The following is a 25,378-nucleotide window of genomic DNA, read 5'->3' on the forward strand; positions in this document are numbered from 1 at the left end:
CGAAGGAGTCGACTCTTTGAACCGAATCTTTTGAGAGCCGACTCGATTATAAGAAATGCCTTTACTCTTGCGGTGTAATTTATTTTATTTATTTTTTAAATGAACGCTTCCATAGAAACGTAATATTTCGTGAAAGTATTCCAACCATACTTAGGCAAATAATAATGAAATATATGGTCAAAATGTCGCAAAGTTTGTCCGGTTTAGAAATAAACGTCAGTGAGCTGTTTGGGATCCGAAAGAATCGGCTCTTTTTGGTGAAGATGAACCATATATTTGAACAGACTCGCTAATAAAAGCCGATAAATAAACATATTCTGTGGTCATAGCTACATAGCGACATTCAGTTAACTTCCGCTTCTTGTGGTTTGGCTATTGCGTAGTTCCGGTATGCGCTGATTGGCCCGTCTCCGGGTAGCGTCCCGCCCCTCGTTGTAGTTGCTTCCCTTGAGAGAGAGAGTCTGTCAACGGTCCTACCGCCACCGAGCCTGCTTTGAAGAAGGAGGAAGTGGAGCTGAGCCCCGGGTCGATACACCTCGGTAACTCGGAATTTTATTACAACAAGGTAAGAACATTCACAGATATTTTAAACACTAAGGTAAAGCTTAACGGTGGTGGTGTGTGACTGCACGACGGTTTTCCTGTTTCTCTGATAGACAGAACGGTCGCTAAGTGACATTAGGTGAATCTCAAATATCTCCTTCTATCCCCTAGTGCACTATGTAGGGTATGTGGTAATGTTCTTTTACACCCTTAGTGTTTAGTGTTTTTTATTATGATGCTTCCGGTATCAAAGGACCACCTGAACGGATGGTTCATGTTAAATCCAGCTGCTGTTATCCTTCACTGCACACTTTCAACATGCTTTATGGATACAGTGAAATAAATAAATATATAAATATATATATATATATATATATATATATATATATATATATATAATTTATTAGTGTCTTTGTGTCTAATCTTTATAAAAAGACATTGGTCTAATCTCTGTGTGTCTAATCCATATATACAGACATTGCTCTAAATGTTTTACCTATATAAACAGTTACTGGTTTAATCCCTGTGTCTAATACATATATAGAAGTCAATGGTCTAATCTCTGGGTGTCTAATCCATATATACTGTCACTAATCTAATCTCTGTGTGTCTAATCCATATATATAGACATTGGTCTAATCTCTGTGTGTCTAATCCATATTTACAGACATTAGTCTAATCTCTGTGTGTCTGATCCATATATACAGTCATTGGTTTAGGGCCTGTGTGTCTAATCTTTATATACTGATGGTCTAGTCGCTCTGTGTCTAATCTTTATATACAATCATTGGTCTAATATTTGTGTCTAATCCATATATACAGTAATTGGTCTCATCTCTTTGTGTCTTAACTACATATACAGTCATTGGTGTTCTACAGTCTTATATACAGCTGATGGTCTGATCTCAGGTGTTTTTTCTAGTTCAGCATTAGGATTCTTTGAATGGAGGACTGAGATCAGATCCCAGGTAATTTCAGTATCAGAGGTGTGTCTATGTCGCAGTCTGCCTGGTTTCTCCAGTCTGAGCAAACACTACAGCCGGAACACTGTCCCTCACGTCTTGCCTGTGTACACACACACCTACATACATACACACAGACACACACACACACACACACACACACACATACACACACACACACCTACCTTGTCTTACATTCCGAAAATGTCTATAAGGAAGTACAGATGCATTTTGAGTTTATGGAGAAACAAGTCCCAGGAACATAAAGCTAAATGTTTCATGTTTAACCAACATAAATGCTGATTTGCATATGGCAGTGGTGATGCAGAATCCGGTTGGTCATGTGTACTAGCTCTCATGTATAAACTCACATAAAAGTCAAGAGATGGGAAGTTTTATGTGCTACATTACAAGACATTTTTACTGTAATAAAAGAGCTGTGTGTATAGTGCCCCGGATCCACCCGACCCTGACCCTGACCCGGATAAGGCCCTTACTGAAGATGAATAAACGATTAAATATAATAAATGAAATATCTACAAAACTAGCACTAAAAAAGTTGCTTGGAAAAACAACTTGCCAAAAATTCAAAAATAGTATTGAATGTAAGTTATATGGCAAAGTTTTTTATTTAAATTTTTTAAAACTTAGTCACATTTATATAGCGCTTTCTAGACACTCGAAGCGCTTTACATAGTATTGGGGGAGGGGGGATCTTCAAGCCCCATTAGTGTGTAGCATCCACGTGGATGATGTGACGGCAGCCGTAGTGCACCAGAACTCCTACCACACACCAGCTATTAATGGAGAGGAGAGAGTGATGTAGCCAATTCAGACATGGGGATTATTAGAGGGGTCATGGTAGAGTAGGGCCAATGGAGGAATTTCACCAGGACGCCGGGGTTATACCCCTACTCTTTTACAAGAAGTGTCCTGGGATTTTTAATGACTACAGAGAGTCAGGACTTCGGTTTCTACAGTATAGTGTCCACGTCACTAGGACCCACAAAGACCACGGGGTGAGCGCCCCCTGCTGTCCTCACTAATACCACTTCCAGCAGCAGCCTTAGTTTTCCCCAAGAGGTCTCCCATCCAGGTACTGGCCAGGCTCAACTCTACTTAGCTTCAGTGGGAAACCGGGCGAGACCTGCAAGGAGATACGGCTCGTCGTTTATTCAAACGAAATAGCTTTGTATATGATTTGTCCGGCAGGACCTGTTGTTGCGTACACCTGACCAGCCGAACCTCGGCCATCTACTGTGTATCCCGTCTTCCTGGTTTGAATGAAAAGACTTCTGATATCTCTTCATCTCTCTTTTTATCTGTAGGAGAACAGGCGTGATTTTGATGGAACCTGTCAGCACTGCATCATGTCCTTTCTTGATGACATCGCAAGGCCGTTCCTGTCAGAGCTGAGTGCCGAGATCGTGCGTCCGCTTGCATCATCTCTTCAGTCTCAGTGAAGTTAATCCACTGTCTGCTGAGCTCGCCCATAGCTTCTAACATGGCTCCTGTACCCCCTGGCATTCGGTTCCTGGCGTCCTTTAACCGGGAGCAGTGGTCAGTTCTCTCTCTCTCTCTCCCTCTCCACTCTTCTGTTTTTATTATCATCCCTATTTTTACTGACTGTTTATTCCTCTGTGTGTGTGTGTGTGTGTGTGTGTGCATGCAAATGTGCACACTACAGAGTATAAACATGTGTCGTTTATGTCTTCATGGCTGTTGTTTCTTGTATTCAAAGTCCAGACTGTGTTTATGTACTTGTAGCAAGGTCGCATAATGGTATTTTAATCTTGATCATGAGTGTTGGCTTCGATAAGTTGGTTAATCATAATGCGGTGTAATTGTTACCTGGCCAATGTTTCAGATGTCAGGTTTACTGCATTAAATCACAAGCGTCATATTTTAGGCTATATATGCTTTAACCGTCTGTTTGTATCCCCTTGTTTGGGTGTATAATTGAAATTCTGTTCATGTGATGAAGGATAAGTCTTCTGTTCTTTAAATGTAGGATTTTTCAACTCATTTCAGGGGAAAGGAGTTAACATACACCCAGGTATTCACTAGAAGTCACCAGATGACATCATAGACTAATTGGCGTAGTCACTGAATCGTTATAGATGATAGATTATATATTTATATTTCAAAGAGAAAGGAGAAGTCCTCGGTTACAGCACCACGAATTCTTTACACGTAACTAGGCGTGAGATGATGCACTGAAGCCACGATACGAGACGTATATCAATACAGCCTTCGTGAGATGATATTGACACAAATAAGGCATGACATTTCAGTGTCATAAATGTATTTCAGTGCAAAGTCGGTAATATGAAAAGATCGTGATCGTAGATTGTGCTTTGAATGATTAAATAACATATTTGTGTCCTCACCGTTCCATTCAGGAGAATGGAAAGGGAATGAACCTTGCAGCTGTGTGACCTCGGTGTCCTCGGGAGACGCGCACACGTGTACACACACACACACACACACACACACACGCACACTGACTGTTATGTAACTCTGCACATGGAGACAAAGGTTTCCCCCGAGACGAGAGGCCTCGATCAGACGCACAGGGGACGTGATTCAGCCTTTTTTCCGTTTGCTCAAATTGTTGTGATATTAATGTTCTTGTGTGGAAAGTTAAATCTTTGATCATGATGAAGGGTTTCAGTCGAAATTTAGATAAACTAAATGTATACTATTCCGCTTTAACCTAGGACCGTGGTCGTACCTCGATCCGAGCGTGTGCTGTGAGTAGAGCCGGATGATTTTTACTAATACCGCTGTCTCATTAGTTTTGACCTCGTTTCTGGAAGATTGTGTTAATGCAATATCTAGCATTGATGCCTCACAGCTCCAGGGCTCCTGGTTCGAGCCTGAGCTCGGGTTACTGTCTGTGTGTAGTGTCACATGTTCTCCCCAGTGTTTGCATGGGTTTCCTCCACGCTCTCAGGTGTCCTCCCATTGTCCAAAGACATGCAGATAGACCGATTAGCTACACTAAATTGCCCCTTGGTGTGAATGTGAGTGTGTGTGTGTGTGTGTGTGTGCTGGGTGTATTCTCTCACCTTGTGTCTTGCATTACCGAAATAGACTCCGGATAGACCGCTACCCCGACCCGGTTGCTGAAGAGGAATGAACGATTACACACTATGTAAACAAGTAGTGTTTATTATCTGATGTATATGGTGTTTAACAGACCCTAGGAACACACGCCTAGTACAGGGGCAAGAGAGAACGAGGGGAGTACTATACTACAGTTTACATTCTTTACACACATTTACTGAGCACTGAAGTAATAAGACAAGATTCACACAAGTACATGAATTTAGATTTATTTTTTAACTTACTTACCTACCTGCATACACGCCTTACTTATATTACTTATTGATTTACTTACTTGCGTACCTGCATACTTACATACGTTTCTTACTTCTGACCGTACTTACTTATTTATATGCCATACTTGTTTACTTTCCTTATTGACTTACATAGTTATTTATTTATTTATTTATTGACGTACTTTTACTTACAACCTGGAAAATATTGTTTAAAAGAAAGCGATAAAAATGTTCGTGAACTAAACAAAATGCATCGACGATGTAACCTGTGTTCAATACGTTAACCTCGCGTTAATATATCTCAAAACATAAGCTGAACATTTCTTAATCAGTTCATTGTGTGATTTGGTTTATGACACCCACCACCATTCGTGATCTATTTACCCAGAGAGCCCGAGAGAGACCGAGAGGAAATGCACACCAGAAGTAAAATAACTAGCCTCGTTATTATTCGTTATTATTGCTATGAATAACTCGTTAATAACCTGTGTTGCGGTTAGAGCCCCTGTTGTACGCTTAGTAAATTCACCAGGATTAAAATGGGTCTCATTCGGCACCGGTCCAGATCATTACATCCTCTTCACATTAGTCAAAATGGACTCGAATGGAGTATAAAATGGATCTAAAACGAGCACTGTGAGCGTTATTGAACAGTCCGCACTGGAGGTTGTACAGCGAGGTGTTTGTGAGTGTCCTGTCCGTGGTGTCCAGCGTACCGACAGTCGAGTCCACTCTGAGGACGGGTTAGTCCGTTCTCACTCCGCTGTGAAGCTTGGCCTGGTGTTGTTGGACTGTTTGCTGGATACACAGGTTGTGTGCGTTGCTGAGTGGAGAGTAGGTGTGACGCAAGGCTCATGTTTGCACGGCTAGTAAATTCTCCCAGAGCTTCCTGCTGGCGATCACGTCTGAGCAACACGACCGAGCAAGAATTCAATTCACTAAACAGAGGAGTGTGCCGACCAGGGGAAGTGATTTATTTATTTATTTATTTAGTTATTTATTTATTTATTTATTTAACCCTTGTGGAAGACCTAATCTGCAGGTTGAAGTCTGATTTAAAATGTTGAAGTGCTGTTTGGTTATTTTGAATTATCTCGCTATTTTGACCCCACAATCTAAGACAAATTTACTGGATATTAGCTAATAATAATAATAATAATAATAATAATAATTCTTATTTCCTATGCTCCCATATACATATAGTAAATAAGTCAGATGATGGGTTTGTTTGTTTTCGTTTTGTTTGTGGGGTTTTTTTTTTTTTTTTTTTTTGGAATTCAGTTGAGACATATATATATATATCTAATGATTGCTAAAAATATATATTTTTAAATGCCTTCAGATATGCTCACTTAAAATTGACTGAGTACCCTAATGGTCATACAATAACACTGAAACCTGCGCTCTGTTACATTAATCAAGTGTCCATATTAACACCGTCATTAATTAATAAACCTAAAGAGTTTATTACACTGAAAAGAAATGTCTGTCCAACCATCACAGGGAATTAGGTTCATAAATATTTTGTATATAAACTGCTTCCGATTCAGTTGAAATAATGAGTTATCGAGGTGAAATAGCAACACGGTTTAGCATTTAGTAACACTCTAAACTGCACAGAGTACCTTCTGTCAGAGGTTGAACAGTAGAGCATCTTTTTTTTACACATCACCTGTTCATCAATCAACTCTTTCAATTCACATCAGTTCCAAGCAGTGTGTGTGTGTGTGTGTGTGTGTGTGAGAACGTAGCCTTATTTTCTAGTTTAATTCTGTAGTTGGGATTCGTACTTTTAATCCGTTTGCATCACTCTGGATCAAAGTCAGTCGACGAAATGTAGACGTTAACATCTGTCTTGCTTTTCTTTTACACTTGTGTGTAGGTACCGAGCCTTCACGTTTGCCCTCACCTTTCTGCTCTACACCAGCTTCCACCTGTCCAGGAAACCCATCAGCATTATAAAGGTAACTACGCACACACACACCTACACTTCACACGACCAGCTTTAGTCGCTCAGACAGCGCACGGGGACAAAAAGAGCGCTGTCTTTTCAGGAGGATGAAATGCACACACTCCGTGATAACCAGAAATACTGTAGAAGGTAATGGGCTGTGCTGTAAATGATGTCATTTCCTGTACTTTCACATTTAATCACATCTGCTGGAGCAAAAATGACCATCTTGGTTTCGCAGTCTTGTTACTTTGAAGAAGAACGGCCTTGGTTTCATTCCCATTTACAGAACAATCCAGTCTTTAAAAATAATAACAGGCGTAAGTGCATGAGTCTTAAGACATATCATGATAAATATCACCGTTCTCCAGGGCTTTTCGACGATATTCATCACAGTATATAGTTTTACTCACAGACTGCCAGCAATGGAGGACTGCTACATTTAACTATTGTATATAATGTACAAAAATAAAATGTTTATTATTATTAATAAACACATTTATTATATATATATATATATATATATATATATATATATATATATATATATATATATATAAAAATAAATATATATTTCATTATTTATACTATTTCTAAAAGCGACATTTTTACTTATATTTCTAACACTGTAAAAAAGGGAGGAAAGTTTTGTGTGTAAAAAGTTTACATTTTTACATCAAGTACAGAATTTGAACCTGATATGAGCTGCCTTCCTGTCAGATTGCAGTTGTTTAAAAATATCAATTTAGTAAAAAGCTGCTTGATTTAAAAAGATTTAAAAATGAATGGTCTTAATTGCGCTTGTGTAACTTCCTGACTGTACGCAAGTACGTCATAGAGCGAGTGTTACCCCTGTGTATATGATCCACAGCCGGCGTTATCCGGGCATCAGAGAGCACGCAGTGTTATCAGGATCACAGTCGCGATCCTGTGTGCTGTTAGTGCTTGTGTCAGCATGTGTCTTTAACAGGAAGAGCTTGTTCAGGTTTTCTGATTCAATAAGCATCGTGATGAGAACTAATAAGTGCCGGTTCTGATTCATGGCTCGGGAACAGTGCTTGGGTTATTGTGTTTGGTTAGTGATTATTGATTGTGTGTGTTTGTGTGTGTGTTGATTTTGTTTAGAGTGAACTCCATAAGAACTGTACGCAGATTAGCGAGGCGACGTCTACTGTAAAACACATCAGCAGTCAGCATCCCGTTATCATTGAAACAGACTGCAGCTGGAAACCATTCGGTAAATATCTCTGTCTGTCTCTTTCTGTCTGTCTCTCTGTCTGTCTCTCTGTCTGTCTCTCTGTCTGTCTCTTTCTGTCTGTCTCTTTCTGTCTGTCTTGCTCTCTCTCTCTGTCTCTCTGTCTGTCACTCTGTCTCTTTCTGTCTGTCTTGTTCTCTCTCTCTGTCTCTCTCTCTGTCTCTCTCTCTGTGTGTCTCTCTGTCTGTCTCGCTCTCTCTCTGTCTGTCTCTCTGTGTCTCTCTCTGTCTGTCTCTCTGTCTGTCTCTCTGTGTCTCTCTCTGTCTGTCTCGCTCTCTCTCTCTGTCTGTCTCGCTCTCTCTCTCTGTCTGTCTCGCTCTCTCTCTCTGTCTGTCTCTCTTTCTGTCTGTCTCTCTGTCTGTCTCTCTGTCTCTCTCTCTGTCTGTCTCTCTCTCTGTCTGTCTCTCTGTCTCTGTCTTTCTCTGCCTCTCTCTCTGTCCCTGTCTCTCCATTTTGTCGACTGAGTAGCAACATGCAGGGCTTTATCAGTGTGTGGACTGCAGGAGACAGCTGTGTTGTCAGCTTATGCAGACCATGTAATGGTCTTCGTTACAAAGCAGGAAGACCGTCAAGCTCTGCGTGAGCGAGAGAACAACGAATAGAGCCGAAACAAGAACGTATTAGAACAAGCACATTGATATAAACCTGTGATTTTGTCTTGTAGCTGTAACTACTGCAGGGCTGCCTTCTGACCAATCAGATCTGAGAATCCCACAGTGCTGTGGTATACATATGTATGAAATGTACAGTGTTTCTGTTTGTCTCTGTACAACGTTCACGGTTTGTGTGTGTGCGTGTGCGCAGATAAAGAAAACTATAAGCAGCTGTTGGGGGCGATGGACTACTCGTTCCTGTGTGCTTATGCTATAGGCATGTATCTGAGGTGAGAACTAAATCACTGCTGCACGGTTTACAGCCATGTTTGTACACAAAGGAATTGTGTGTGTGTGTGTGTGTGTGTGCGCACGTGTGTGTTTTCACAGTTAAGATATTTATAGCTAATACTGAGTCAAGTTAGGACTTCTGAGTCAGCGGTGTGATGACTTAATCGTATTGTTGTGAGCTATCTTATGCTTGTAACTCCATTACAAAACTAAAGAAACAAACCGAAGTCGTCAGACACGTCTTGGCTGCTTGACTATATTTGACGTAAGTGGAATTTGTAGCTAAAACTTTAAGGCTTTCATAATAAAAGGAATGTAATGAGGCTTTTTTATACACACAGTACAGACTGGGGGTTTTTTTTCACCCGCTTTAATTAGTAGATTTTACTGCAGGGTGTTCATTTGAGGTCTACGTAAATAAACACACACACATGCCAGTGCTGACCTCTATATTTTCTGAATTGAGCTGGAAAATGTTTAGAGACAATTCAGACACATTTTCACGCGCTAGGGGTGAGAGATATGGGAAAAAAATATCATATCATATCGTACGCTGCTTGATATTTCTATGATGCATGACATCCAGCACAGTATATCGGCTTACTAACAAACTGCTAGCAAAACAGCAGTGAAAAAATGAGCTCATTGAGACAAACAAATAATACATCCAGTTGTAAATGTTATTTAAAAAACAAAGTACTGACAATACCCAAAATATCTCAGAACAACGCATTGTTACAATCTGGATATTAGATCGTCCTGTTGCTCAGCTCGGCTTGGTTCACATCTCCACAAACGCACACGGCTGTCTTGCTCTGCCTTTGACTGTGATGTGTTTGTCATTTCCTCTGGCAGTGGGATTATTGGAGAGCGGTTGCCCATCCGCCTCTATCTGAGCGTGGGGATGCTGACCAGCGGCCTCTTCACCTGTTTGTTCGGACTCGGATACGTCTACGACATTCACAGCCTCGGATTCTACATCTTCGTCCAGGTCAGCTTCCTCTGCCTGCTCGGGTTTTTGTGATTTTTATAGGTTAAAGAAGCCACACACACACACACACACACACACACACACACTCGTCTCTCGATTAATCCTACTTCTTAGTCCTTGTAATGAAATGAGGCAGAGCTCTGTTCGGTTGGTAGAGCTCATTTCTCAGCCAGAGAATTGTAAACATAACGGGGAAATGAGGAAATTAGCCATGTTCATGATGTTCATTTTGATTACTCTTCATCTGTGTGTCCGACGTTTTTATCTCTCTGCGTGTCACGATGAGTTTCTAGCCTCATCATAGAAACGTCAATATAAAAAAACAGACCTGAGGATTATTTAAATAATACATTTATGCACAATAATTCAGTGATGAATACATAATGTATTCGATATAAATAGAAATCTACAGAGAAAATGCTTTTGCTTTTTTATTATTGAAAGTACATCAAGTATTCTCTCTCTCTCTCTCTCTTGTTCTTTCTCTGTCTCTCTGTCTCTCTCTCTCTGTCTCTTGTTCTTTCTCTGTCTCTCTCTGTCTCTGTCTCTTGTTCTTTCTCTCTGTCTCTCTCTCTCTTGTTCTTTCTCTCTGTCTCTCTCTCTCTTGTTCTTTCTCTGTCTCTCTCTCTCTCTGTCTCTTGTTCTTTCTCTGTCTCTCTCTCTCTGTCTCTTGTTCTTTCTCTGTCTCTCTCTCTCTCTCTCTCTGTCTCTTGTTCTTTCTCTGTCTCTCTCTCTCTCTGTCTCTTGTTCTTTCTCTGTCTCTCTCTCTCTGTCTCTTGTTCTTTCTCTGTCTCTCTCTCTCTCTCTCTCTGTCTCTTGTTCTTTCTCTGTCTCTCTCTCTCTCTGTCTCTTGTTCTTTCTCTGTCTCTCTCTCTCTCTGTCTCTTGTTCTTTCTCTGTCTCTCTCTCTCTCTGTCTCTTGTTCTTTCTCTGTCTCTCTCTCTCTCTGTCTCTTGTTCTTTCTTTGTCTCTCTCTCTCTGTCTCTTGTTCTTTCTCTCTCTCTCTCTCTCTGTCTCTTGTTCTTTCTCTCTGTCTCTCTCTCTCTCTCTCTCTTGTTCTCTCTCTCTCTCTGTCTCTTGTTCTTTCTCTCTGTATGTCTCTTGTTCTTTCTCTGTCTCTCTCTCTTTTTCTTTCTCTCTCTGTCTCTTGTTCTTTCTCTCTCTCTCTATCTCTCTCTGTGTCTCTTGTTCTCTCTCTCTGTCTCTTGTTCTTTTTTCTCTCTGTCTCTTGTTCTCTCTCTCTCTTTCTTTCTCTCTCTCTATATGTCTCTTGTTCTTTCTCTCTCTCTCTCTCTCTCTCTCTCTCTGTCTCTTGTTCTCTGTCTCTCTATGTCTCTTGTTCTTTCTCTCTCTCTCTCTTGTTCTCTCTCTCTTTCTTTCTCTCTATATGTCTCTTGTTCTCTCTCTCTCTGTATGACTCTTGTTCTTTCTCTCTCTTGTTCTTTCTCTCTCTCTCTCTCTCTTTCTCTCTCTTGTTCTCTCTCTCTCTCTCTTTCTCTCTGTATGTCTCTTGTTCTTTCTCTCTCTCCCTCTCATGTTACAGATTGCCAATGGAGTGGTGCAGACTACTGGCTGGCCCAGTGTGGTGACCTGCATTGGGAACTGGTTTGGCAAGGGCAGGTGTGTAACTGTGTTATAATATTGTGTTATAATATTGTTATAATCTGACAGATCCATGCTCTATACTCCATAGATAACCCAGATAGAAAATAAGTGTGACAACCTTCATGCACTCCGTTCCACGTAAACACCATGCAGTGAACTCATCCGAGTCTGACTAAACACACCTTGACCTTTTATCCCATTTTGGGCTCAGATTTCAACTGCTATGGAAGCTTTGAATGAGGCTTACCATTGTGTAAAAACCTCAAACTTGCCTGAGAATTATCTGCGATCATATTTCATACTTTCATACACCGAGAAAAAGTAGTGCGATAAGATTACATTTATTTGAATAAATCATAATAAATGATTCGTCCTGTGCATTCCACGGTTTGAACGCACACCTTCCAGCCAATCAGAGTCGAGTATTCAGACAGAACCATGGTATGAAATGTTTATTAATTATTATTATTATTATTATTATATTATTGGCCTACACATTGCACAGAAGCCTGAAATACACATCACTCTAACAAACTTTAATTAACACTTTTATAAACACTTTAATTAATGATTCAGTAATTCATTATTTATAATCAGTTAATATATCGCTCACGTGTTATAAATTGCTATAAAACCTTTATTTATACATAATTAAACAACTAAATTAAATTAAAAAAATAACCGTCTGCAGAGATTCTCAGTTTTCGCCGTCAGGATGCACAACGTTCCAAAATTATTCCTGTTTTATTAGTGTTATTATTAAGTATTCATAAACTTGGACTTTATTATAATGTTTTTAGCCTTGTATCTAAAGGTATATAATGTATTTTGAACTTTAAACAATAAATTATGAACAAAATAAAAGTGTAGCTCCCATTTTATATAACTTTTTTTAGGGTCACATTTCACTTTTTTAAGACTTCCTGTTTCACTGAGATATAAATTTGAGGTGGTATAGAGGACATCATACATCAGGCTGACTTATAATTTTCTCACCAGATTTACTATTCATAACATGTATATTTCTGTTGTAGACATAAATAAACAAATAAATAAATAAGTATGTATATGTATGTATATGTGTGTGTATATGTATGTATATGTGTGTGTATATATGTAAATGATATGATGTAATATGATTTTGTATTCAATCAGACGAGGTCTGATCATGGGGCTGTGGAACTCTCACACTTCTGTCGGGAACATCCTGGGTTCTCTGATCGCCGCGCACTACGTGTCGTCTAACTGGGGGCTGTCCTTCATCGTCCCCGGCATCATCATCGCCGTCATGGGCATCATCTGCTTCCTCTTCCTTATTGAGCGTGGGTGTTATTACGTGATGTTTTTGTTTTGTTGTTGGTTTGTCTGTTGATGTTAAATGTGGCCTGGCTTTTATATGAAACAAACAAGACAGCAAAGGCACATTCAGACCACGTCACATCACCAACACAAATAGAAACAGACGTTTAAATACATCTGCTATCAACTGCCTGCTGTGTGATTAGTGAAGACTTGATGGCATTTTAAAGTTGGTGTGTTTGATCTGGTCCCTTAGGTACTACGTTTTTTAAGTTTGTGTGTGTGTGTGTGTGTGTGTGTGTGGGCTGGCATGTAACCTTGCTGAGTCTGAATGGATTGTTTTCTCTGTTTTGTCTTTTCAGACCCAAATGATCTGAAAGCTGCTACCACTCAACATGCAATCAATGGCCATCAGGCAAGTACACACAGAATAATCTCTTTCTGCTAACATGTGTGTGTTTGATTGTGAAAGTGTGTGTGCACGCAAGTGTGTTAATAGTACAGCCGGTGATGGTTAGGCATCATGAGCATTCCTGATATGTTCAGCAGTAGTTTCAATCACTACTGTCACTGACGATCACCTGGACAGCGGAAGAAAAGAAATGTAAAAGAGCACATACTCCCACATCTTTGTACGTTTTCTAAACTGTGTTGTGTTTCTGGCAGAAGTTGCACAAAAGCTGGAACGGTGTTAACGGCCATAAAGACCTGTACCTGCAGTATAAACAAGGAGCAAAAGCCCAGGTGAGTCTCCTACACTGTCACGTGTTTTAACTGACGCCTTTCTTTTTGACTCACAACAGGTAATATTCTGACATTCTGTGTGTTTGTGTGTGTGTGTGTGTGTGTGTGTGTGTGTGTGTGTGTGTGTGTCAGACTTCTGATACAGAGCTGTTGTTGGGGCAGGACAGTGCAGGAGTGTGTGTTCCTGTGCAGCAGGTGATCGTAGTGAAGCGTGAGGTAGAGCCGGGTGCCATTAGTTTCATGGGAGCTTTACGCATACCGGTCAGTGACATCACACACATCACATCCATCCATCCATCCATACATACATACATACATACATACATCAGACCAATCATTACATTCAAATTTTAACCAAATACTTTTATTCGTCCCTCCAAAATGAGCGCAATTCATTTCTTTATCCATTAACTATTAGACTAATTCATCTACCCAACCAGTACTGGATCAAATCTTCCTTCTATCTATCCATCCATCCATCCATCCATCCACCCATGCTTCCAACCATCCATCAATCCGATATTATAAAAATTCCACAATCCACAAATTCCATGTATCTAAAATGATATGAAATTACAGTCTGTCTATCAGTCCATCCCTGGTGTCTGATACCAATTTCCAGAATCCATCCAGACATCCAATATTATATGAAATTCCACAGTCCATTTATCTGTCCGTCCATCCATCCATCCAATATTATACAAGATTCAACAACCCATCCATCCATCCATCCATCCATCTAGATGAAATCCCACAGTCTAGCCATCCGTCTATCCAACCATCCATCCATTTTATCTGTTATACAAAATCCCACAATCTATCAATCCATCCCTCTAATATGATATCAAATCACACAATTCACAGAATATTAGATCAATATTTGATCCATTTAAATTTTCATTCATATTTTCACCTTTCCAGAGTATCATCTGCCCATCCAACACGTATTAGAGCAAATTATACCAAATTAGTTCATTATCCATTCATCTCTATATCTGCAAAATTAGCTCCACCCACCATTCCCTCATTCCTGTGCTTCTGTCAACCTGTACATATGTGTTTATTATTTTGTGTGTGTGTGCGTGTGTATATTATATATGTGAGTATACTGTATTTGGTACACAATATTAAACCCTGCGTGTGCGCGTGTGCGCGTGTGTGTGTGTGTGTGTGTGTGTGTGTGTGCATGTGTGTGTAGGGTGTGGTGGAATTCTCTCTGTGTCTGCTGTTTGCTAAGCTGGTCAGCTACACGTTTCTGTTCTGGCTGCCCCTTTATATTACGAAAGCAGGTAAGAGTGTGTTGGAACAGGGGCGTTTGTTCTACATACACAATAGGAATGTGAAGAATTTTCTTTTCATTTATTGCACAACTACACACTCTTGTTTAACCGGTAGTTCTTGGTATGATGAAACTCTGACTGTGTTGTGCGTCACAGCTCACCTTGATGCAAAGAAGGCAGGCGATCTCTCCACCCTGTTTGACGTGGGCGGAATCGTCGGTATGGAGAGCCAATACCGACATCATTTATGTCATTTCAAGGGTGGTTTAGGGGTGAGGCAGTCGCTTATCTCTGACATGTTGTGTGTGTGTGTGTGTGTGTGTGTGTGTGTGTGTGTGTGTGTGTAGGTGGAATCCTGGCAGGAGTGGTCTCGGATAAGATGGGAAAGAGAGCCACTACATGTGCTGTGATGCTGCTCCTGGCTGCTCCGACTGTATGTATCATTACTGCATCCTGAGAGAAGGGAATTCACCAAAATCTCTCCGAAACATTCATTAATTAAAACCCTGTGTTCATAAAAACATTAACACACATGGCTGTTGATTCTCAGCACAGATTTATTATATTATTATGATTTGACTATTCAAATCTTAGGCACATTATGCCTAAAAAATATGTCTTGAGCTCTTAGTTTATTTTATTCCTGAACGTTCCACAGTAACATAGTTAAAATGTTTTCACAACACTTTTCAGGCTTATGCAAATTAATTAATAGAATTAATGTGATTCATAATAAACCTATTCAACGGTCAGTTAGTCTTATAACTAGTAATACTGCAATAATTAAAGTTAATTAAATAGATCAATTGACGTAATTTCCACTGAAAGTCAGGGCGGAACATACAGAGTGGCTCTGCTCCGTTTTTAAAATCGCCAATAGCGTTGAGCTTACCTCACAGCCAGGAAACTTACGACTGTTGTGGGGCGGAAAATGTCGATTGGACAGAAAATCTGATGAGACGCTAAAGTGCAGAACGATGTCATCAGAATTGTTGATTCGTATTGGTGGTAGAGAGGGTGTAAATTTTAAGTGCATATATCTTCTACATGTGAAGTTTGTCATTGATTTGGAGCGCACTATTTTATAGATAATCTTAACTTGAACATAGTCATACTAAAAGCCACAAAACTAGAATTTTGATTTGATGGGGACTTTTAAGTAATAAAACGTGACGGGGTGGTTTAATGCAGAGTTACTGTAACTACCCCAAAGATTATTTTCCTATAACAGCATGTCCTCAGCAAGTGCTCTATTCCTCTTATACTACAGCGTTTTATCAACAATTACCAAATTTTTATATTAAAGAATGATACATAATAATACATTGTACTTTTTATCCGTTTATAGCATGTTTAACGTTGTTGAACAGCCAAAAAAGAAACAAATTATTTCCTATTATTACTGCCTGTTATAAGCTACGAACAATCGTTCCCTCACCAGCTTCCCGTTTTCTGTCTTTCGACGTTCATAAGACGTAGACTCAGCTTATCACGTTACCAAGAAACCAGACGGACCTCCATCTTGAAAACTGTCTCGTCTCAGAAAACTTAAAGCTTAAATAAGTTTCTCCTTACAGAAAGTTTCACCATGTACACAATAACACACGTTCTTGTTTCATTCATTCATAATTAGCTTTATATTATATGGCGCGTCCACCATATGTATTCACTGTTACTATACAATCACATCCTTTGAAAAAAAAACAGCTCTAAACTAATGTCCCCGTTCATATAGAGACAGCAAGCATAATTGTTTCGGCACAACCTATTAACGTGTCGTTACTGTCAAATTACATGGTGACAGTCATTTAAAAAAATGTTCTTAGAAGCACCATCAAAGGATAATGACATGATTTAAACATGATTATCACCTTCCTCAGAGGCCTTTTGTTCTAGACTAACAGTCATGGTGCAATTAAACTATTAGTGTAAAATAAACAGTTTATTTTAATAACACTGACTCGGTGTGGATTAATTAAAGGCTACTCGTTCCTTTAAAAGCAACAGGAAATGAGTATTACACATGACCATAGTAATGTTGTGTAACAACAGCCTTTTGAGAGATGCAAAGCCTCTAATACTTTAATATTAACTTACTAGTGAAAAATATAACGAAACTAACGGCTTCACGATGTATAGCGACAAAACAAAAAGAAATACTATGAATGACTGACTCGTGTAGCCCTGGAGTTTACCGTTCGGTTTTTTAAGTGCATTTAAACACGTTATATTTTTTTTTGTAGTTATGAGATTATTTTTTGTACACAAACACACTTGTAGTCAGGTCATTAGAGGGCAACGCTGTTCTATGAAGACAGTCTGTATATTGTTGGGCTTCCTGAGACTGATAATAGTTCATTTGTGACTGTTTTCTAGCTTTATGGCTTCTCCATGATGAGCCAGTTTGGTCCGGGCCCCACAATCGGTAAGACTTTACTCCATTGCCTTCAACACTAACAACATGTAACATCTCTATATATTCGTTACGATCATGTTCCTAAAGGTTTCATGGTTCACAGTATAGGTGTAGAAACTTTCTGCAGCCAGGGACCCTTCACACGTAAAATAAATTCCATGGACTGCATACGGTTTTATTTTATGAACATAATCTGACCTTAAGACTCTGCCTCTCTAAGATACTCTTTTTATACACAGTCATGTTACTGAGAGATGGTAATAAGAGATGGGACTGATCCAGTAGCCACTATCAGTATTGGGCTGATGTCAGCAAAAAATGGTGGCTCGGATATCGGAGAAAACATATCGGACATCAGATTCTGTCACAAATGGCAAAGATTGGAATTGGATTCGGAAATTAAATTCATTTTTCGAACTGGAAATGTTTATATATAAAGAGGCTTGACTGCTTTTTCTTTTGTTAGGATTGATTGATTGATTGATTATATTAATAATTTATACTTTGTTATATTTATTACATTTACAATGTCAGTGATGATTTTTGTGTGAAAGAATTTAACTATGATTTTTAAAGCTTGGTAGTTTTTTAAAGAAAACCGTATCAGACGGGTATCAGCATAGGCTTCACTACTGGTATCGGAATAGAAAATGTGATATCTCTGAAAATAATACAATAATAACTAATTATATGATAATATAATATAATATAATATAATACACACTCACAGACACTTTTTTTTCTCCCCAATCATTGTCCCACGTACCTGCATGGCATAAATGAGGCATATGATTGTGTGTGCTTCATGTGAATACACCTGCAAAGTATTTTTGTGTCCTGTATTTAACCTGTGTGAGCTGATGAGAGGTGTTGTGTGTCATAGGCATGCTGCTGGTGTGTGGAGGGTTAGTTAACGGACCTTATGCCCTCATCACGACCGCTGTGTCTGCTGATCTGGTGAGTGTGGGCTTGTTTGTGTGTGTATCCATTTGATACACTCAGAAATACATTTTGCTCCTGTTCTTACATGTTATTGTTGACCTTTTACCTTTTCAACATTACAGGGCACCCATAAGAGCCTTAAAGGCAATGCACGCGCTCTGTCGACAGTCACTGCCATAATTGATGGGACAGGGTCAGTTGGTAAGTGTATCAGACCTCTGTTATGAATTTGACCGTGATATTTACACCTGTTTTAAGTGTCAATCAGAAGAGCATGGGCTCCCTTTTGAGTCGGATTCCTCTCAAGATTTCTTCCTCATGCCGTCTCGGAAAATTTAGCCTTTTCCACTGCCTCTGGTTTGCTCATTTGAGATATAAATCTACATCTGGATTTCTGTAAAAGATCAGTAAACAGGGCATATTGTAACCAAAAATGTTTGAGAACAACTGCCATGGAATAATGTTTGCTAAAATTAGGCTCTTGTGTCTTTTCTTTCCGGTCTCTTGATTGGAAAGTGTTTTCTATGGAAATCTTTGACTCAAACTGTCTCTTATACGACAGAACATAAATTTTTATATGAACTGCAGACTCTTACATGTCTTGCTCTCGGAGTGATCTTTGTTGGGTGATCACTCCTGTGGAGGGTAACAGTGCTCTTAAATTTCCTCCATTTATACACAATCTGTCTGAATGTGGACTGGTGCAAGAGTCCAAACTCTTTAGAGATGGTTTTGTAACCTTTTAGAGCCTGATGAACATCAACAACTCTTTTCCTGAGGTCCTCGGAAATCTCCTTTGTTCATGCCGTGATACACATCCACAAACGTGTTGTGAAGATCAGACTCTGATAGAGTCCTGTTCTTTAAATAAAACAGGACATTCACTCACACCTGATTGTCATCCCAATGATTGAAAACACCCGACTCTAATTCCACCTTCAAATTAACTGCAAATCCTAGAGGTTCACATACTTTTGCCACTCACAGATATGTAATATTGGATTATTTTCCTCAATAAATAAATGACCAAGTATAATATTTTTCTCTCATTTGTTTTAATCGGGTTCTCTTTGTCTACTATTAGGACTTGTGTGAAAGTCATATGTATGCAGATATATAGAAAATTCTAAAGGGTTCACAAACTTTCAAGCGCCCTTGTATGTTGTAAATTATAAATACTCCTGGGACCACCGGCATATTCATATATACATTGAAAAACATGTATAAATGTGCATATAGGCTTCTTCTTGTAAAGTTGCTTTAATCAATATCTTTAATCAAGGTCTGTGTAAAGCTGCATTGTATCTTGTGTAGACCGGTTTTGACTGATTTCCATTGTTGATTGTTGTGTTACCAGTGTAATTGTGTGTTCAGACTTTCTGTAATGGGCTGCGAGTTTCACATTTTTGGGAGGCCTTTGCTCTGTGTCACGTCCTTCTCCTCTTCGTTGTATAGGTGCTGCAATAGGCCCCCTGCTGGCCGGGCTGCTGTCTGCACACGGCTGGGATCAGGTCTTCTACATGCTCATGACAGCAGACTTTTTTGCACTGCTGGTCAGTATGGCTTAGATCAGACATCAGTGCAGTGACGCACGCATTCACATGTTCACATCTGCTTATTGTGTTTGTCTGCAGCTGTTGCTGAGATTGGTGTTTAAGGAGTTGAGGTCAAACAAGAACCCTGCAAGACAGTCTGTAGAGTGAGTCCATGTTTATCTCTGAGCACATTTCTCTATATACATACAGTATACTATATACATCTCAATGTAGAGCCTAAATGGTGTTTTATCTTTCTGTATTCCAGACTGAAGGAGCACTGAGCACTTTGCACTAAATTCCAGTGGAGGAGGAAGACTCTGGATGGAGACTCGACGCTTCCTAACCGGGACCACAGCTTGAATCTGTTCTCAGACCCAGACCCGCCCTTTCGGCTTGATCACGTTCACTGTGCTTTGTGCTGCTCTAGCAGTGTAATGGGACAAAATATTTACTTGAACTCTTTCACCATTGCTGTAGCCTGAGTAGCAGCCTGGTACAAGCGTGCCTTCTTTACCAGCTGAAGTCCTCCTCCACCCACTGCTTCAAACCAATGAAGTTCTTTAGACATTTAAATTTGAGCTGTATCAGATCAGAGAAGGAATCAATCTTAGTCTAAATGTTTATCATCGCCTTCTGTGTTTGTTATTAGTGTGAGCGTCCTTGTAATAAGGTTTTGCCGAGTCAAATTGTACGAGGTCTAGGTATTTATTTAGATCGTGTAATATTTATTGTTGGAATACAGTATCTTTTCAGAATCCATTCACGGTTTGGAAATATACTGATATTTAAAGGGGCAGTGTGTAATTTTTAACTTCAGGTATAGTTTAGGTAAACTCTGAGTCGCATTATTCAGTGGATCTTGGTAGTTTCTTCACTTTAGGCTGATGCTTAAGTTATTTCTAGGACTGAAAATAGTTCCACTTCCCGCCCAAACAAAGCTTCTCTGCTCAACCCTTTCCACTGAAAATCGGCTCATCAGGTAAATCCCGTTTCAGGAGAGAGGGTGGGGTCAGTTAGGCGTGACGATGAAGGCTTGTAAATATGCTTTCACTGCAGTTGCAATTCCCCTTGGAGGCACCAAGAGGCTCTAAAAGTTGCAAACCGCTCCTTTAATAGTGCATTTTCGCCAGTAACAAATGAATTCATGGGATAAACTTAATGGGCTTTAACTGGAGAGAGTCTGTGGGAATGTAAATAGTTGCGATGTTTTCAGCTTCATGAGTTTTACTATATAATCCCAACCACTCCAGTGGATTTCTGTATTTTCAAACTTAACACACTTTAATGAGCACATCCACAAAGTCAGTGTCAGGTGTTCGACAGAGAAAACACAGATATGTAGCATACATGGTGTGACCAAGTCTAGAACTGTGAACTTCCCCCAGTAATCAACGAAAGCGAAAAGGAGCTACTTAGTGTGACGCTTCAATAGACTTACATTCGTTATTAGAAACATTTGCTTGCTTTTTTTTTTTTCTTTTTTTAGATTATTTTTTTCAGTTTGCATTCCAATCTTTCTCCTTTCCCTGCTGTCAGGAAGTGTGTAAAACAGTTTCTCCATCTGTACCACTAAATAGCTCTTCAAGTACATGCAAAGTATACAGATAAATAAGTTGTGTGTGTGTGTGTGTGTGTGTGTGTGTGTGTGTATGAGGATGTTATTAATATATTGTTCTTCATTCACGTCTGCCTTTCTACAAACCAAAGTCAAAACCTTATATGTTATTTATACACAAATATTATATTTGGTTATTTAAATACTGTGTTTTAAATACTGTGGTTCAGAGTGCGTTAAGTCTCTCGGGATATTGAGATTGTTTCGTTTTTTTAGGACTGGTTCAGATTCACACAAATTTAGACAAATGTAAACCGTCCTCCGTTTTGCTCGGCTGCACAGCGAGTGTGTATATGAGGGTGTTCAGTACTGTGGTGTCATAGGCGGCTTGAAGGAAGCCAATCATTTTTCCGTCGTCACGGATACTTTTGTTTTCAGGAAAACATTGCTGTTCTTCTTCTTCTTCTTGTTATTATTATTATTATTATTATTATTATTATTATTATTATTTAGATCTTGTAGGTATATACACTGTTCATTTTCAGTAATGAGTGCACGTGGAAGACAGAGTACGCAGTAGGCAAACACTAGATCGCTTAAAACACGATTCACTGGCAAACTTGACCCTTGACTGAAATGCCGTGCCGAAGGATGAAGCAGTTGAATCTGTTCTGTGACCCAGCTGTATGTGGACGTCACATTATAGATGGTTGAATGTATTTTTGTATGCGGAAGTCACATCTAATTCTTTACTGGTGTTACGACAACATGATTGTGCCTTGTTTTCTATTTTCTTGTTCTTTACGTGGGTTTGTTTTTGTCTGTCATTTTCAGACTCCTTTAGAAACTCATTGCACTAGCTGTGCTGGGAAGTCACTTTGTATAAAGAGATTATAGGAATGAATGTGAACAAATTCGCATTATTAATAAAGAGGAATATCAACTGTTTCAGTTGTAATAATTGTCTGATTCTTTACTCGTTTCAAATGGTTTAGCTAAGAAGTAGATTCGGGTATGTTTTCCACCTCTCTCTCTCTCTCTAAAGTGATTTTATGAACTAATATTAATTGTCTCCACCTTTATATGGTAAATAGTCTGCGCTTATATAGCACTTTTTTAACTTTAGCGGTTCTACAAAGCGCTTTACACTGTGTCTCATTCACCCCTTCTCACACAAACACCAAGGGTAGCAGAGCTGCCATGCAAGGCGCTAGCTTGCCATCGGGAGCAACTTGGGGTTCAGTGTCTTGCCCAAGGACACGTCGCATGTGGAGTCACGTGGGCTGGGAATCGAACCGCCAATCCTACGATTAGTGGACATCCCACTTTACCACCTGAGCCACAGCCGCCTGCAAGTTTTTTTACTCACTAACCTTCTTAAACTTTGCATCTTTTCCATGTTAATCTTTCTCTAGCCTTCATTACTGTCAGTTTCTGACCACAGATGGAGATATTTGGTTAAGTGGCTCGTAGTAGTAGTAACACAGGTGTTTCAAAACCCCAGCAACACTCCCGCGCTTATACACTCGTACCATGACCACACACACTACCATGCCAGTGTTACTGCTGTGCTGAGAATGCTTCATCACTCACCCTTCTTATGTTCCTCTCCTGTATATGTAATAAATAAAAAAAAAACATTTGATATTGGTTCAACCAGTTGTAGATGTCCTGTCCTAGTCTCTGACCTCCTGAAATCCATCCATTACAGACCAGTACTGCTTATCCTACACATGGTCATGGGAAGCTTGGAGCCTGTCCCAGGGGACATGGGGCACAAGATGAGGGACAACCTGGACCGAGTGCCGACCCATCACAGGGCACAACCACACACACATTTGCACACTACGGACAATTTAGAGATGCCAGTCGGCCTCTTTGGACTGGGTTGAGGTGGAAAGCGATAAATAGTTATACACTCGCTCAGTTTGGCCGGGCGGCCAACTCTAGGAAGAGTCCTGGTGGTTCCAAACTTCTTCCATTTACAGATGATGGAGGCCACTGTGCTCATTGGGACCTTCAATGCTGCAGAAATGTTTCTGTACCCTTCCCCAGATCTGTGCCTCGATACAATCCTGTCTCAGAGGTCTCCAGACAATTCCTTGGACTTCATGGCTTGGTTTGTGCTCTGACATGCATTGTTAACGGTGGGACCTTATATAGACAGGTGTGTGCCTTTCCAAATCATGTCCAATCAACTGAATTTACCACAGGTGGACTCCAGTCAAGTTGTAGAAACATCTCAGGGATGATCAGAGGAAACAGGATGCACCTGAGCTCAATTCTGAGTGTCATGGCAAAGGCTGTGAATACTTATGTACATGTGCTTTTTTTTTTTTTTTTAATAAATTTGCAAAGATTTCAAACAAACTTCTTTCACGTTGTCATTATGGGGTATTGTTTGTAGAATATTGAGGAAAATAATGAATTTAATCCATTTTGGAATAAGGCTGTAACATGACAAAATGTGGGAAAAGTGAAGCGCTGTGAATACTTTCCGGATGCACTGTATAAATGTTTACAGTATTTATACTTGGTGTCACCATTGCCTGAAGAGTGTAAATATAATTTTCTTTATCACTTTTCTCCTGGTTTTATTGTTAGCAAGGAAGTTCGGGAACAATTTCCTAAAGTCTATCATGTTTATGGAAGGTAGTTTTGTTTGTGGAGGTAATGTTAGGTTTTGTTTATTGTTTTGGCCTTGGGGAAATTTCCTCCTGTTTGTTTGGTGGCAGAGTAAAATATTCACTTTTTGATATTCTTTCTGTCGTAGTAGCTTGTGGTCCCAGTTTCACATAAAACATTACCCTAACACCAAGTAATATAACTTTTGATGGTCCCTTTCCACTGATGGACACATTGTGCATCAAGAGCTTGCCAGAAATCAGTAACTGTACATGTAGATTATGACCAATATGGTAGGTTTCTCATAAACTGGTAACTGATAAACTGTATCAGATGTTATACTGGCCTCATGTATTGCCTGAAACACCATTACCACCCAGTTTTATTGTGTAAAATGTATTAAGGTTAGAGCTGTTTTTAGGATTGGAAAGAGCAGCATTCAAGTGTTTGAGTCCTCACCTGGAGGTGACAGGTTACATCACACCAGGAAGTAGAATACATGTACTTTCATTTTATTGTACATGAGTATATATAGCATATGCTGTGTATGTTTACCCTTATGCTCTATGCATTTTGTCATCCACTGTGTCATGTTTTTTGAGGAGACTCTGTAGATCCAATCAAATTGCTCTGCTTGGTAATAAATACAGTTGTTTAAGACAGTGGCTTGTCCAAAAATTTTTTGACATGAAGCGAGAAAGTAGCACTACTGTAGATATGATTGATTTCCCTGCAAAGTTTTCTTCTCATATCGCTAACATGACTACATCGTGTAGGGTTCTTCTCTACAATGTCTTGAGGACCTGGCCATTTCTCTCGATGGTTGCCACTCGTGTTTCATCAGTCTCTTATTATCTCAAGATTGGACTCCTTGGCAGGTCTTTTTCTTCACGCCTCCAACTCTAGTAACTGCTCCAGACTGCAGCTGGATAACTTGTCAACCTCTCCACACTACCTCATTCCTCCACTGTCTTCCAGTAGTATCTGATTTAAAACACTGATGCACGCCTACAAAGCCCAAAAACCGAACAGCCCACACCTACCTGATGGCACTTCGCACACCTTTGCACCATGCTGCCTTCAGGCTTGACTAGACCCAGCATCTTTCAAGATACACCGAAGACATACATCACGACTCTTCTCTATACAGGCACACAGCTGGTGGGATGAACTTCCTCTGGCCATTTGAATAGGGGAATAATTCTATAAATAAAACTTTGACTTGTAGTGATCGTTGCTATACCAACTAGACATGACACTATATGTACTAGCATGAGGATAAGTCAAGCTGGCAAGTTTTGTAAATGTAATTGTATGAATTATGTAGAATTAATAGATCCCTCAAATATGTGATTTGAGCTCAGAACTGGAGTAGCAGTTGGAGCCACAGCCGTTTGCCATCCGGGTGGCCACGCCCCCTTTTTTAGACACACTAATATTTGTGA

At 39.7% G+C, this 25,378-nt stretch overlaps 1 protein-coding gene across 1 annotated transcript; it reads left to right on the plus strand.

Moving 5' to 3' along the window:
• The first annotated feature begins 248 nt into the window (after positions 1 to 248).
• Positions 249 to 22,256, plus strand: slc37a1 (solute carrier family 37 member 1). The gene is made up of 20 exons (XM_053627470.1): positions 249 to 565; positions 2,834 to 3,065; positions 6,732 to 6,813; positions 7,926 to 8,037; positions 8,860 to 8,938; positions 9,795 to 9,930; positions 11,473 to 11,549; positions 12,690 to 12,856; positions 13,196 to 13,248; positions 13,500 to 13,577; positions 13,710 to 13,838; positions 14,776 to 14,866; positions 15,014 to 15,076; positions 15,205 to 15,290; positions 17,234 to 17,282; positions 18,157 to 18,230; positions 18,338 to 18,416; positions 19,671 to 19,768; positions 19,850 to 19,914; positions 20,019 to 22,256. The coding sequence occupies exons 2-20, from the start codon at positions 3,010 to 3,012 to the stop codon at positions 20,032 to 20,034; spliced, it is 1,590 nt and encodes a 529-aa protein (XP_053483445.1). The 5' UTR covers positions 249 to 565; positions 2,834 to 3,009; the 3' UTR covers positions 20,035 to 22,256.
• Positions 22,257 to 25,378: the final 3,122 nt, after the last annotated feature.

This window comes from Ictalurus furcatus, chromosome 6, assembly GCF_023375685.1.
Source record: "Ictalurus furcatus strain D&B chromosome 6, Billie_1.0, whole genome shotgun sequence".
NCBI classification, from domain to species: Eukaryota; Metazoa; Chordata; class Actinopteri; order Siluriformes; family Ictaluridae; genus Ictalurus; species Ictalurus furcatus.

What these genes read in the sequence shown, in the direction of transcription:
- slc37a1 (XM_053627470.1), top strand. Translation starts at nt 3,010, where the DNA reads ATGGCTCCTGTACCCCCTGGCATTCGGTTCCTGGCGTCCTTTAACCGG. An exon ending in TCCTTTAACCGGGAGCAGTG is followed by an intron (nt 3,066 to 6,731) that starts GTCAGTTCTCTC and finishes ACTTGTGTGTAG; the next exon opens with GTACCGAGCCTTCACGTTTG. An exon ending in AACCCATCAGCATTATAAAG is followed by an intron (nt 6,814 to 7,925) that starts GTAACTACGCAC and finishes GATTTTGTTTAG; the next exon opens with AGTGAACTCCATAAGAACTG.